Source organism: Montipora foliosa, chromosome 14 (genome assembly GCF_036669935.1).
Source record: "Montipora foliosa isolate CH-2021 chromosome 14, ASM3666993v2, whole genome shotgun sequence".
Lineage (NCBI taxonomy): Eukaryota > Metazoa > Cnidaria > Anthozoa > Scleractinia > Acroporidae > Montipora > Montipora foliosa.
Window position 1 is genome coordinate 23,580,901 of NC_090882.1, and position 15,000 is coordinate 23,595,900.

At 39.5% G+C, this 15,000-nt stretch overlaps 2 protein-coding genes across 3 annotated transcripts in view; both read right to left on the bottom strand.

Moving 5' to 3' along the window:
• Positions 1-1,666: 1,666 nt before the first annotated feature.
• Positions 1,667-3,403, bottom strand: LOC137984530 (homeobox protein koza-like). Its single transcript, XM_068831696.1, has 3 exons — positions 3,241-3,403; positions 2,477-2,640; positions 1,667-1,978 (listed from the first exon to the last, which is right to left on the bottom strand). The coding sequence occupies exons 1-3, from the start codon at positions 3,401-3,403 to the stop codon at positions 1,667-1,669; spliced, it is 639 nt and encodes a 212-aa protein (XP_068687797.1).
• A 2,687-nt stretch (positions 3,404-6,090) lies between these two features.
• The window catches only part of LOC137984704 (broad substrate specificity ATP-binding cassette transporter ABCG2-like), a 34,415-nt gene continuing 25,505 nt past the window's right edge, over positions 6,091-15,000 (bottom strand). For both annotated transcript variants that reach the window (XM_068831963.1, XM_068831964.1), the window contains exons 12-17: positions 12,484-12,573; positions 11,858-11,982; positions 10,692-10,846; positions 9,809-9,898; positions 8,987-9,048; positions 6,091-8,062 (exon numbers count right to left, since the gene is read on the bottom strand). In XM_068831963.1, the coding sequence (XP_068688064.1) occupies positions 7,918-8,062; positions 8,987-9,048; positions 9,809-9,898; positions 10,692-10,846; positions 11,858-11,982; positions 12,484-12,573 (667 nt within the window). In that variant the 3' untranslated portion in view covers positions 6,091-7,917. The remainder of the gene's footprint in view (positions 8,063-8,986; positions 9,049-9,808; positions 9,899-10,691; positions 10,847-11,857; positions 11,983-12,483; positions 12,574-15,000) is intronic.

The window sequence follows — 15,000 nt, forward strand, 5'->3', positions numbered from 1 at the left end:
CTGAAGTGTTCTAAGAGATAGTTCCATTCAATGGAATCGAACGCTTTTTTGAAGTCCAAGAAAATGGCAATACCTTTTTGATTTAGCTTATCTGTGAAATTGTATTAAGACGAAGATTATCCTTACAATTTCACCAATGTAGCGGCCTTTAACATAACCAGTTTGATCGGGGTTTATTAACGTTGGCCAGACTTTTTCAATTCTCTTGGCTATAAACTTAAGTGAGAATCTTTAGTCGACGTTCAGAAGAGAGATGGGCCTTGGATTTTCTAGAAGAGTTTTATCCTTGGATTTTTTTGGGATAAGCGAGATTATTCCTCGTCTTTGGCTTATAGAAAGCATACCATGCTGAGATGCAAAGTTGTAGCTGGCTAGCAGATCATGACAGATGTCAGGCCAAAAGAATCGGTAGAATTCAGCTGGCAGACCATCAGTGCCCGGGGTTTTGTTATTGTCGAAGTCCTTGAGCGCATTTGTGCATTCTTCTTCGTTTACTATAAATCCTTCACAAGATTTTTTCTCTTCTACGCTTAGTGCGGTTACGTTTTCTGAATTTAAAAATGGGAGTTCTTGAAAATTTCGGGATTGATATTGGTGGAGCGGTATAACGACTCATAAAATTTTTTTCTTCTTCTAAGGACCTCTAAGATTTCGAATTGATCTTCTATGTAACATTTTTCCCCAACTTTGAGTTTTGAGGCTCTTTTAATATCATGATGGCGTTTTTCTAAGCTGTTTCGTATGCTTCATAATTTAAGTATTTGCATGATAATGTATCATTGACATTTAAATGATATGGTAATACCGTCGTTTTCATCTCAGCGGGAACATATGACGGGAAAACATGCCCTAATGGGCTGCAAACGTGACAAGTTTTGTCTTCAATCAATTGAAGTTTGAGAGATGTTTATGCAAGTTTTCCCAGAATGGCGGCAAGACTGGACATCGAAGACTTTTCTAAGAAATTGACCCTAATTCTGATAAAGTATGGTTCAAATACTTCCGAACTATCGCGCACAAGAGTTTCAACTGTTTGCTTAACGGCTGCCAAACTCAAACTTCAAAGAACATGTTTTCCTGCCATGTGTCCACACTTAGATGAGAACGACGTTACCTGGAACAAAAAGACTTGTTCTCAAAGGATTTGAATTGGGTACAAAATTTAGTTAGCTGATTTAGTCTACTGAAACCACTGCACGAGACTTCTGAGATAGACTGCAAAACACTCGTATTTTTTGCGAACGCAAGCGACACGGTAAAATAATATTCAAACGAAAGGTCTGGAGCGAGTGTGAGGCTCGCGCGCTTCACACGCGAGGGTCTAATAATCTCTATTTTATTCACAATCATACAAATTCCAGGAAGCTGGAATAGGTTTTCTTTGTAACAATATTTATGCTTACTAAACTAGCCTCAAATGTGGGAAAAATGCTAGTAAGAATGAAGTCCAAAAGAAATAATTATTTGCAATGATAACAACCTATGAATATCATTTCAAAATCTAGGAACTAAAGCTGTACATTTGGTATAATTTTTTAGTACAAATCGCGGGTCACCACTAAAAACAACCTGTAAAGAATCTATAAATTACTAAATAATACCGTCAGTACCGAAAATTACCCATTCAATTTTTCTCTTGTCGATTAAGAAGTATACGATACGTATTTTATAAGTATCCTGGGTATGGCCCTGGGTAACTTGCCCAATATGGAGGTGGCGGCGAATAAGGAGGCACCTGACTGTTCCAAGGAAAGGATGAGGGGTACGCGTACTCTGGCTTTAGATCATGTCTCAGCACAAAAGGTCTTTCGGGATACGGTGAAGGTTGGTAGGGCGGAGGCTGGTACGGGCGACCTTGGAAACTGTTGTTCATGTTGTGGGCAAGGTTATTAATCGATGCCAGTTTGGATCTTCGTTCGACGTCTTCAGCCTGTTTTCTTTTCTCCTTCATACGTCTGTTTTGGAACCAAGTCTTTACCTGCAACATTAGAGAGATCACAAATGGAAGTTTATTTAACATAAAACGCAAAAGGATTTCCGCTAAGCTGACTTCAATTTAGATAAAATTTCCTTCCGATGAGTGAAATTTGAATACCAGGACATAAAGGCATTTTATCGATCAGTTTCATCAGATTGTTACAAAAACACATCCTAATACAATCAGGACTAAACCCAACAACATCATACGACGAATGTGCAATTTGATTCGCTTGTGTACTTCAAGCACAAGAAACGAACGTGGAAAAACGAGAAAAAAAATAGAAATATCAACAAAAATAGTAGAATGAAACCAAAAATTGCAACGAGCGCGTTTAACTTGATTAAGCACAACTGTGATGGTAGGAACAAATCGATACTTTTTCGGTAAAAATTGCCAATTAAGTTTTCAGCTATACCGAACCATGTGACCAGGACAGCGAGCAAACCCGAGTCACGACGAGACAAAAACTGAACGGATTCAAGCAAAGAAGCTTACCTGTGTTTCGGTCAGCCGTAGCTTTTCTGCAATTCTTTTTCTGTCCCTGCTGCCCAGGTATTTTTGGTGTTCAAAAACTCGCTCTAAGTGCAGTACTTGTTCGAGCGCGAAGGATGAACGAGATTTCGTGGACTTCTGTTTGTGCATTGGTTGCTTATCAAAATCTAAACATCAAAATGAAGGCAAAAGTACTCATTGTTTAGGGCTGAAACAATTGTTGTGCAATATCCACACCTGTTAAATTAATTTTAACTCTTGTGTTGTTAGACAAAATTACCCTGGTCGAAAACAGGCCCTCTTAAACAGAGTGGGTCAGAACTTCCACTCGAGATTCGACTCGCGAAGCGACTACCCAGACTGACTTGATCTATTGGGTAAACAGTACAACATCATCTAATTGATCGATGGTGAGAGCAGCGTATTAAACGTGACGAGCCATACAGAAACTACCGGATACCAACTCAAATGTCTGTGCCTTACAAAAAGGCGTTTAATCGTGTGTTTGTCGTTTTGTAATACTGTGCTACAACATTTTCACTCAATTTACTTCTCAAACTGTACGAAACACAGAAGCAGCAAAGATGTGCTTTAAAATCGAATCGAATTTTACCCATCATGATCAACCGTCATAGACAGAGTTCATAACATAAATAATATTAAAAGTATCATCAGTTTCGGATTCATTGCGACTTTGGGTTATTGCGATTTTTAAGTGTTCCGATTTGGAAATACAATGATAAAGCGATTGAACATATCTTACTCACCATTCATCTGGTCTATCCGTTCAGCATATTGTGGAAACTGGTTTGAATCAGGAGATGGTAAAAGGGTCTTTTTCTTTAGATCACTAGAATCCCGGCCGTTCATGTCAGCTAAGGTACCAATAACGTCTTGAAAACTATGTTTAGACGAATCTGGTCCTTCCATAATATTATAGTTCTTGACTTGGCAAGTGAAAGTGAGTAGAGTGAAGCTTCTGAAGCTTGTTGGCGCTTTTAAATCCACCACGCTGGCGGTTTTTTTAACGGCGTTTAAAAAAGCGCGGCACGCGTGGCAAAAAGCGAGGCACGCGTGACAAAAAGCGCGGCACGCGACGCCGCGCGCATAATCATTGGCCATCGCGCGACTATTGTCAAAAATCGGTGAGTCCAAAGAAACATTCGATTTTGATATTCTTTTAATGTTGCGGTATGTTCTTACAATGTAATGCTTTTAAATGCCGATCATTTCGCAATCGATTGCTTTGCTCGGTGAAGAGAAATCCATTGAAATTGATAGCCACAAGCGACACTTGAAGGCATTTAGGTGATTATATAAGCCTTTAACGAGTAATCAGTAAAAGTAATTTATCTTTTCAACTTTACCCTGGCTTCCGGAACTGACTTTTTTTTCTTCGAACTCTAAAAGAACTTGAGCCGCGAGACAAATAACACGCGGGTCTTGATCTAAGCGGCATAACTTATTCTAACTCGATGAAGAACCATGATAGAAAAGAAATGGTTTATTAATGTGTCAATGTATTTAGTTTTTTCAACTAATTGGGGACTCAACAGAATAAGAAAAATATATAAATAACATATTAAAGTAATATATGCAGTTGTGAAATATTTAACAACCATTCCCCGAAGTGGAGGTGGCTAGCGGTGGATATTTACCGAGCCGCGAAGCGGCGAGGTAAATATCCACCGCTAGCCACCGACACTGAGGTGAATAGTTGTTTTAGTATATACTAAAACAGTGAGATAATATACAGCACAAAAAATTAATCTGGGTGTTTTCTTCACTTCGCCTCATATGTTCTCTATATTTACCTATGTGGCACACACAGTGAGCCTGGGTTACCTGTGGTTTGACGAGCCAATCAGCACGCGAGTTCAACGCTATCCACTGTTTTAGTATATACTAAATATATATATCAAACGAAAATGTGCAAAATAAGACAATAGACATAAAAATCAGTAGTCTAAGGATTTGCAGAGGTTACAGCTATTATCGTTCTTGTTTAAAAATGACGTTAGGTCTATTTTCCTGTTCTTTTAAAAGATTCAATGTTCAAGGAGTCCTTTAATTTATTTCTTAGTTTGGACCATATGTAAGGTCCTTGGTTTCTTAAAGAATGCTTTCCATAGGTAATAGTGTTAAGTACGGTGCCTACTAATTCAAAGGTATTTTTTCCCGGTTTATGATGAATATGCGGGAAAAGCAGATCTTAACAAGTGTTATTAAAATCCAAAAAGAAAATTGGGGGTAACCACGCATTTTTCAAAGATTATTAATCAACAATATTCGCAAAAAGCTTTTAAATACAAAGAAATGTATGGCGTTCTTTTCCAAAGTGAAGCTTAATTATCTCTGAAAAATGCGTGGCTACCCCCAATTTTCTTTTTGGATACCAAGAGTACTTGCCGAGTTCCGCTTTCTCCGCATAGCTCGAAACTGCGCAAAAACATCCCTGTATTGGTAAGCACCACCAATAGGAAACCAGAGTATCTTGAGATGCGAAGAACGTATGCGCAGTAATAATAGTAGGCACCGTCCTTAAAAGTAAGGATATCGAAGCCGCTGTTTCTTAGTGAATATCTAGAGTTTTTCTGCCTAAATTAATAATATGCGGTGCAAGGCCATTGCTCCCAGAACATACTAAAATACAATCAAAGGGAATGTTTTCCATCCTTCTATGGCTTTTTCATAAATAAATCAGTACTGCTTGATAATCTTTTTCCTATATACCACGCATTCATAAAGCTAGAGAAATTGTAGGAGGCGCGAGCGGTCTGGGTTCGAGTCCTGGCTGGGGACACTGTGTTGTGTTCTTGAGCAAGACACTTTGCTCTCACGGTGCCTTTCTCCACCCAGGTGTGTAAATGGGTACCGGCGATGGACTAGCATCCCATCCAGGGGGAAGGGGGAGGGGGGGAGGGGCGGTAGAAATACTTCCAGTCCTGCTTCCTGCTACGGAAACCGCCGGCCTGATGGGCCTTTCTAGGTTCGTAACAGAGACTTAAAGATATTTGAAACACCTAGGTCACCGAATTGGTGTGAGGCATCTGTCTATTTTTGTCTATCTATTTTTATTATTTATTTCGGCACTTGGTTAGTCTAGAGCGACGAGAACGGCGCAGGCATGAGAAAAAATGGGCGCACGAAATCTCGAACAGAGGAGGAGCGACCGAAAAGAGTTTGACCACTTGGTTATGGTTTAACTTGTAATCTACGGGAGAAACTTTGAAGACACGAGGAATAGCTTAAAGAGTTACTAGAGGCTTCTTCCTGGTTGTCAAAGTGAGATAAGCATACGCAGAGGACTAGTGAAATTTGCACGCAGCCACGCGCCCTCGCGTCGTCCGCGCCATCAATGTCTTCACTTCGCTTCAGTCGATCAAAGAGAGGAGTGCGCTACCCACTGGATGAATGATCACTATCCAGTTGACAAAAACTATGTGGTTTTGCTGACGGCTAATAGCGAAATCCACCTTAAGAAAAACCAAGGCGTAAAATCAAGAGCTTGCTTGCAGGTTGACAAAAATAAAGCTATTTGCTCTAAACGGGCCGGGAAATTAACTAGCGCGGCAGACCACCCTTCAAAGAAGTGAAACAAAACTCCACAATGAGCATACCGTTGGACAAGTTTATTTAAAACGTAAAATCAACAGCTTACCTTTGGTGAGTTTTCTACGTTTCATTTTATTTATTTAAGTTTCTAACTAATTCAATGTGCGTGTTTTTAAAACCCTCGTAGGTTCAAGGAATCCGTTTCGTAAAACATTTTGGGAAAATTGAGTTTCGCGAATGTTAAAACAAAGTCGTTAGTATACAGCAAGTGTATAACTTCTACTATTGTGGTATTAGTGAATACTAACTGCTAGTAATTGCTTTACGTTTGCCAAGTCAATAATTTTTTAAAATAAGTGTAATTGATTTCAGTCTTTGGGAAACTAGCTGCTTGGTGACGAACGAAAAGAAAAAGTCCTCGGAAAGATTCCTTCCTACGGATAAATTAACGGAATAAATACTTGAAAGAAAATTCGCCCACCCACGTCCCCCTGTTACTAGTTGGGTGTGATAACCACTTCACCACCAGGACAACCATGCTGGCAATACAGCCATCAAAGAGGTGATTTACGTGGTTAGGGCGTGGACCTCCCAGGAAATTTTCTTTCAAGGTGACAAGGTAGGGGAGTCAATATCTCCCCAACTAAGGATCAAGTTAACGATACACGACCGTAGTCAACTTAGCGGATGACAGGGAAGGATCCAAAAGGGATACACGCTGATTTTATTTGTGTATGAAGAGTATATGAAAGAAACACTGACCCCGTACACCTCAAATAGTCATATTTTCAACTGAATAAATGTTTGAAAGAAAATTTGCCGTGAGCGGGATTTGAAACCACGTTCCCCCGCTACTAGTCGGGTGTGATAGCCAATAGGGAGCTTACAAAACGAGGACGACGGCGGCTACGAGGACTTCATTTAAAAATACAAGTTCGCGTTATTCATATCACTACGAAGCTTTTTGATGTCGTTTCGCGTTAAAAATGTGTATGAACTGTCGCGGAATTAAACTGGTGTGAGTGGGTTGGAAGCGTAGAGAGAGAACTGAAAATTCATCGTCATGTGCTAACGTCCTCCACAGAACCTTGAATTTGGTCATTTCAGGTCGCATTTAGGAGATGACGGCAAAGAAATGTACCAAAACCGACCTCCGGTCGGATGCTCTACCCATTGAACTACCAGAATTCATGTAGAGCAAAGGTGGTTTATCTGGGTCCTGAATGGACAATCTGATTTTTTAGTTGTTCTTTCGCACGTCGCCAAGCAACTAGTTTTCCGACCTTCCCACAGACGCATAACACCTTAACCCTTTCATTCCCAAGATCAAAACGTTCATTCTCCTAACTAGTACAATAGATTTCTTTGTTGAGCAGTCATGAGAATTTGGTGTTATATCAACATCACACCCTTTAAGCTAATAATTATCTTCATTCTCAATACCTGTCTGACTACTAACATTTCATTGAAATTTTGAGGAGAATTAATGCAGGGTTATAAGGTGGTTTATCAGGGTCCTGAAAGGACAGTCTGGTTTTTTAGTTGTTCTTTCGCACGTCGCCAAGCAACTAGTTTTCCAACCTTCCCACAGACGCATAACACCTTAACCCTTTCATTCCCAAGATCAAAACGTTCATTCTCCTAACTAGTACAATAAATTTCTTCGTTGAGTAGTCATGAGAATTTGGTGTTACATCAGAATCACACCTCTTAAGCTGATAATTAACTTCATTCTCAATACCTGTCTGACTGAAATTGTAAGGAGAATTTACATGCTGATCATTCCTGGTAGTCAAAAGGTTAAAACTTTTGTGTCATTTTGTTTGTTTGTTTTTAAAGAAATTCCAAAAGAATCCGTTTGTGGCGGACTACGATTGACAAAAGCTTCTTCATTTTTCCTTTTTGATTAATCTTAGAGCTATATAAGCAAATGTCATCAGGACAACAGTCATGGCGGCCAGTGCCAGTTCATTGTACCACAAGTGATCGACAATAATTCCTTGTGAGGACAAGTATTGATTGCCATCACTCACGCTGCAAGACAGCAAAACAATGAAACAAATCAATCCTGAAGTAAAATTATAATGATAAATATACTGCTACTACTACTACTGCTACTGCTACTGCTACTGCTACTACTATTACTAACAATAAAAATTAAAATATTATATTAAATTATATTAATAATATATATTCTTAATGTTATAATAAGAAGGCAAAACATGGGTTCCCTGCCCAAAACACAGACAACCCAACAAAACCAAAACATAGCCTCGACCTAAGGCCATATTAGTGGGAAACGACAGGTTATCGCTTAGCGCCAACACTATATCACTCCGATTTATAAATAAACATATGAACACATAAAAACATCAATTTCATGACGAATATTTATTAGACCATTTTCCTTGCGGGATTTTTCAGGTCCAAAAAGAGAAACTGTCAAATTGTGCAGATCAACAGAAAAAAAATTATCTATCATAATTCGCAGGAGGGGGTAGTAGAACGCTGTTATACTCACTGCTCTCTGATGGAGTGGTTTAGAAAACTATGAGCACAAATGAACTTACAAAGGGAACAACGGACCCTCAACCCAAAACAAAATTGAGCTGTGTCGTATATCGATTCGATGAGATAACGGATTGAAAAGAGCTAAATGGTATTTGTAGCCTCCAGTTGGCGGTTTTGTCTTTTGGGGGGCGAATGTGAGTGACAAAGCCGCGAGGGGAATGGGGCAGGGGGGGAGAAAATTCCCCTCGCGGCTTCGAAGCGCTTCTTCTCCGAGAAAGACATTGCTGCTTGCTACAGAGGCTATGGACTCCTGGAAAAGGGAAAGCTGTGCGCCATGATGTATGTGGAGCTGGTGCAATCCTAGACCTTCACATTTCACGGCCGGTGCCTTAACCACTCAACTTCGTTAACAATATCGACACCAAATTGCGAATAAAGAAGACATACCAAAGGGTAGAGTTCGCTGGACAATGGAAGTGCATGTTGTGAAGCTCATTGATCTCTAATATCTAAAAGACAATGGATGAAATAATTACGTACCCAAATATGAGAATAGGGAGTTTAACAAAGGACGATGACAACGGAAACGACAACGCCAAAAAGCAGTAATATTATTGGTTAAAACAGGAAAAAAATCGTGCTGCACGGGCGGCACGCATTTTGTACCTTTCTCTCCCGTTCTCGTCAAAACAACAACGACAAATTACCAATTTTAAGGTTTTGACGACAACGTGGACAAACAACAATGAATCTTTCCTTCTCTCTGTTTGTTTCAAATCCGTACGTACCATGCAATAAGGTTATAGCCTACTTCGCCCATATTGTACAACATAAACAAAGATGGGAACGTCATGAAACACTTACAATAGCTCAAACTAATAGTTTGAAACTTTATAGCGCCACTGCCCTTCTTAGCGTTTTTCAAAAACTAGACAACAACTAATAATAACTAAACACTCATTGTAGCTGATTCAGAGATCGCGACATTCACACACAACATTGAAAATCTGATTATTCCAGCAAGAGCCTGGGCGTACAAGTATAGAAAACTGTATGAACACGAGTGCATTTCGTGATTTATGGGCACGAGTGATGTTTGAAAGTTCTCAAAATTACGTGAGTGCTGCAATTTGAGAACTTTCAAAACAGCAGGAGTTACTCCATCATCGTGTTTCTATAGCAACGTCCGTGTTGCACTCTATAACCTACTTATGCATTCGTCATTGACTAATCAGAAGCGTGATATTTAGTTGAGAATACTAAAGTTACCTCCATTGCATAGCGGAATATGCTGATATATTTTATCCATGCCAGCCAACTTAGAATAGAGTTTAGATTTATTAAGACACCACCAAATACCTGTTAGAGAACAGAAAATAAAAGAGCTATTTTACGAAACTGATTTTAGTGCGAGAAAAAACAAAGTAGGAATAGCAAAAGGCAGCCTGCATAGATGGGTTTGTCCGGGCGCCAGGCAAAATTCTAACGACGAAAGGCAAAGCCGAGAGAAGAAGTGGAGAGAATGTGTTTTCATTACAAGTCTCCGATTTATTAGTTTTAGTGAGGCTGATTGTTGAATGCGTATATATCAAAAAAGTATTCCTTTTTATACAATAAACATATTTCTGAACTTGTGTGGATGAAAGTAAATTGCTTCGTTTATTGCTGATATAAAAAACGAGAATCGTAAAGAAGCAATAGTGTGGATGGGGCTTTCCAATGAAAACAGTTCGTTGTGAATAACCATAGTTAATAGAGGGGCTGGTTTTGAAACTCGGCAAACATCAAAGGAGCAAACAAAGAAGCCAAGATTTAGAGTCCACGACCGTGTACAATCTTTTGTTTTGCGCTCATACACTATGTATGAATTACGTAACCAACACGTTTCTATTGGTTAGTTCCTCAGTACGGAGTAAACAACTGTTGTGTTTTGTGCACGGTCAAGGCCAAAAAAGAGAACAAAAACCTACAACAAAGAAATTTGGCCGGTTTCATAACTATTCCCCTGTATTAACTGTGGAAAAACTTACTTTAGACATGATGAAAGTAAACTTGATTTAACAGGGTGCCGAATTAAAACACAATAAAGGAAATTCCCTAACATTAAAAGCAAAAACGGAGTCAATCAATAAATTGAAAAAAAATCACTTACCATCATGAACACATAAGGCAGACCAACTAGGAGGTTTGCTATAGCGAACGTCCGTACGCATGCGCTGACAAAGAAACCCACACTGCAGGCACAGAGATTCGTCAAAATGAGGGTGAACGTAAAAATAAAGAACTTTGCAACTTGACGATCAAGGCCTGCAAGAAAATTGAGAAAATTTGGGGTATTTGGTGCTGAGAATATACTAATAAACTAACATCAAAATTTGAGCAATGGACTGAAAAAGAGCTTCACTGGGATTCGAACGTATGACCCCTTCCAGAACTCCAAAAAAATTCCCTGATCCTAACAGATGTGGCTTCGCAGCTCAATTGATAAAGCATTTTATTATATAAACACCAATGAAATACCAAGTGAGCTTTCGCGCGAAAACAGGATATCTTCACACGCGAAAAGATCACTGTTGCTATGGTTACATATAAAAACGCGCCTTTCGATGCCTTTCGTGAAATGATTTAGTATTTCATTGGTGTTTATGTAATAAATAGAATATTATATGGCCGCTTGGAGATACGAAATTTCTCTTCTCGTGTTGAAAAATATTTCACGAGTGAGCGCAACACCAATAAAATACTTAGAGCGATTTTCGTGTGACCTTGAAAAAGTGTTCGCAATTTGTTTCAAGGACCAATGTTTGGCAAGATTAAAACAAAACCACCTCCTCATTCCCGCCAAGGAAACTCCTAATATGGGCAGTAAACAGATCGATTGCCCAATCACATTACTGCACTTCAAATGACGTCAAAGCGAAACTTTCTAGAGAGTTCCATGGAGAGATGACGTTATTTGCATCCGTGTTCGCTAAGCCAATGAAAATTTGCGCTCGTTTGTTTTTGTTCGATAAGACAATTAAATGTTTTGCATTTTTGTTTACATTCTGTTTTTCCATTTTTTTTTTCAAGGTCATATGAAAGTCGCTATCTCTTAATCCAGCATGAGCGCAAAATTTTGTTTCATTTTTCAAACTTTTTTGGTGAAAGTTTCATTTCCTTATTTTTGTTTTTCAAGAATATCAATGTTCAACAAACTTTAGGAGAAGAGAAATAAACTCCTTGGTTAATTTTCAATCTGGGATAATTGAACAAACGGGATCCGGGAGGGTAAGCGAATACTTAGGAAATCACATCATGCACAACGAAAACAATTACCTGTCATAAAGTAAACAACGACTGAAAATATAGAGGCAGGTACAAGACGAAGGGGGATGAGGTCACAGAAGACTTTGGCCAAAAAATACACCGAGATCCTGTAATATCCACTCGCTGATTCGTGTCTGAATGCAAAGACAAGGCAAGGTTAAAAATGGTAACAGAGCTTTCTTGCGCCAAGAATGAAGAAATAGCGTAGAAGGTGAACTTCCGGCGCCAGTTGCCAGAAGGGTGGATAACGCTATCTACTGGATGAATCACTATTCACTGGATAACGTAATAATTGGCTTTGCTAGTGTTTATCCACTGGATAGCCTTATCCACGTTTCGAACAACCGAGGCCTGCTGTTCTGCTGAGGGGGAAGCAAAGGTGAAAAAATTGTCGGCTACAATATATACAACTTAAATTGATTCAATCACATTTTGACGTTTTCTGTGATCCATTACTTAACAGACGCACGGCAACAAGGAATCTATTTGTTTTATAAAATAAAGAACTACAAATTTCTGATGATGACGTCGGCTATGAGTCTGTCCTCTAATAGATCATAGGTGAGACCAGTCAAAACGAGCGCATGATTGAGCTTATTATATAATAGAAAATAGAAGAATATTCAACAACTGACATGAATGTTGGTCTTTCCTTGATGAATAACTCAACTGCAGACAAATTTCCAAAAACCGTGTTCATCACCAAGAAGAAGAACACACCCACCCTGAAGGTAAAAAAAGAAGAGAACAAAAGAGTAAAGTAAAAGAACATCAATTCAGCCTCTTTTTCAAAGCCTTTGAACATTTCGCGCCACATTCTCAGCAAATCACAGCGACGAGCGAAACAAATTGTCACTTGCCCGCTCAAGTTTTCCAGCGTTTTAGAACGGCTATACCACCATGAAGCAGATACATAATGATGACGTCAGTATCGTGGGTATGAACTTACGATGCGGTGAAACATCACCAAACAATTAAAGAGATTTCCCCATTGTTATCCGAGTTTCTAGAGGTTGGTTGAAATTCACGTAATACTGAGGTTGATTTAGCAACAGAACGGGAACCTCAGTTGACGACGCGAGAGAACGCGGAAAAGTCTGAACTCTACTTTAATCTGACATAATATGGACATTTTTCTGCGCGCGCCGTTGTCAACTGATGTTCCCGTTCTGTTGTTAAGCGCCGAAACAAACGGTTCTAGTTTAAACAGAGTTAATAGCGGAGCTCCGCGCGCGCGGAGCAGCATAGTTAAGAAAATATGGTAACCCATCGATGCGAGAAAATTTGGTTTTGGTCACCGTACGATCGTACGTCCGTCCACCCCTGCATGTATGCCAATGTGACCAGTATCACGTACCCATATACGGGCTCAAGTTTAGAGCTCATCAAGGAGGCAATTTAACAAATTGATGTCAGTTTTTCATGCGTCTGTCCTGTTATTGATCATGAATTTCGTCATAACATTGTAAAAGTAGCTGCTGATAGCCGCTGACCAGTATCACGTGACCATATCGCGGCCTCGAGGTCAGCTGTTTTTTTTGAAGTTGACCGCTGACCAGGGACTGGTTATTGATTGGATCGCAGGCTCAAGCCAGGTCAGACACTCACACCTGAGCATAAACGAGGCTTCATTTTTCGCGCTCTTTCAGTGGCTCGACGCGGCTGCACGTGTATGCTACGTCACCAAAAGCTCTCGACAGTCGATGCTCTTCGTGTTCTGGTACGGTTTGGAAAATATTTTTTCTTGCATTTTTCGCTGGTTTCAAACCAAAGTTTGACATAATATAGCTGTGGTCAGGACACACTTGTGGCTACGTAGTTATTCAAGTCAAGCACTGGAGGAATATAAACTTAAAGCTGAGTGTTTATTATTAATTTGTTTAGTGCTGCTTTTTGCTCTGAATTGCAATTTTTGGCATAAGTCTTAAGATTTTTAATTTTGAATCTACTAAGGTTGCAAGATGCCTCGACGGCCTGTGACCGAAGAACAGAAAAGAAAGAAGAGAGAAAGAGAACGACAAAACGGTACACCAGTAATAACTCAAACTTGGTGGAAGAAGTTACTCCACAAATTCTTTTCTTGGACACCAAACCGTTTGCTATTTCTACGGATGAATTATTTCAAGTGGATGCATATTTCTAATCAAAGTGCCACTGTCGTTACTCGTGGATATGAAAGTTTACCGCGATTGTTTAAAATTGGCAGGCTGAAGTTTTCTTTATGCATTAGCATTGCTAGTTGGATTTGTGTAACAGCATGGTGGGCTCTCATATGCAACTAGATAATGCATGTATGTGAGGTAATCCCCTTTGCTGGAATTCAACCCTGTGAAATAAGTATACCATTTCTCCAATAGGCATAAGATTACTCTTTAACACATCGTCTATAAAGAGCTATACCATGTGTTCAAAGTTCGTTGCACAGATGACAGGGTAATTTTGAATAAGGTCTGATTTTTGTTGCCAGGTCATATTGTTAACCCTTTCACTCCTGTGGGGTTCCCCATTGACGAGTAAAATCGTCTGGCGTTAGACAGAGTAAAATCTATAAGTGTCACTCTTGGGAGTGAAAGGGTTAATTAATGGGGACATAGTTTTTGAGTGAATCTAGCTATTGTTAACCCTTTCTCTCCCGTGGGGTTCCCCATTGACGAGTAAAATCGTCTGGCGTTAGACAGAGTAAAATCCACTGGCGTTAGACAGAGTAAAATCCATAAGTGTCACTCTTGGGAGTGAAAGGGTTAATGGGGACATAGTTTTTGAGTGAATCTAGCTGTTGTTAACCCTTTCACTCCTGTGGGGTTCCCCATTGACAAGTAAAATCGTCTGGCGTTAGACAAAGTAAAATCTAAAAGTGTCACTCTTGGGAGTGAAAGGGTTAATGGGGACATAGTTTTTGAGTGAATCTAGCTGTTGTTAACCCTTTCACTCCTATGGGGTACCCCATTGACAAGTAAAATCGTCTGGCGTTAGACAGAGTAAAATCTAAAAGTGTCACTCTTGGGAGTGAAAGGGTAAATGTCATCAAGTTTAGCAAGTAGAGCAGATCCATTCAGTAACATTAACACTTTTTGTGCCAGTTATACATTCCTCCAACAAACCTTGCGAATATTTATCACTATATTTGATACTGTTACACTTAGAAACAGATG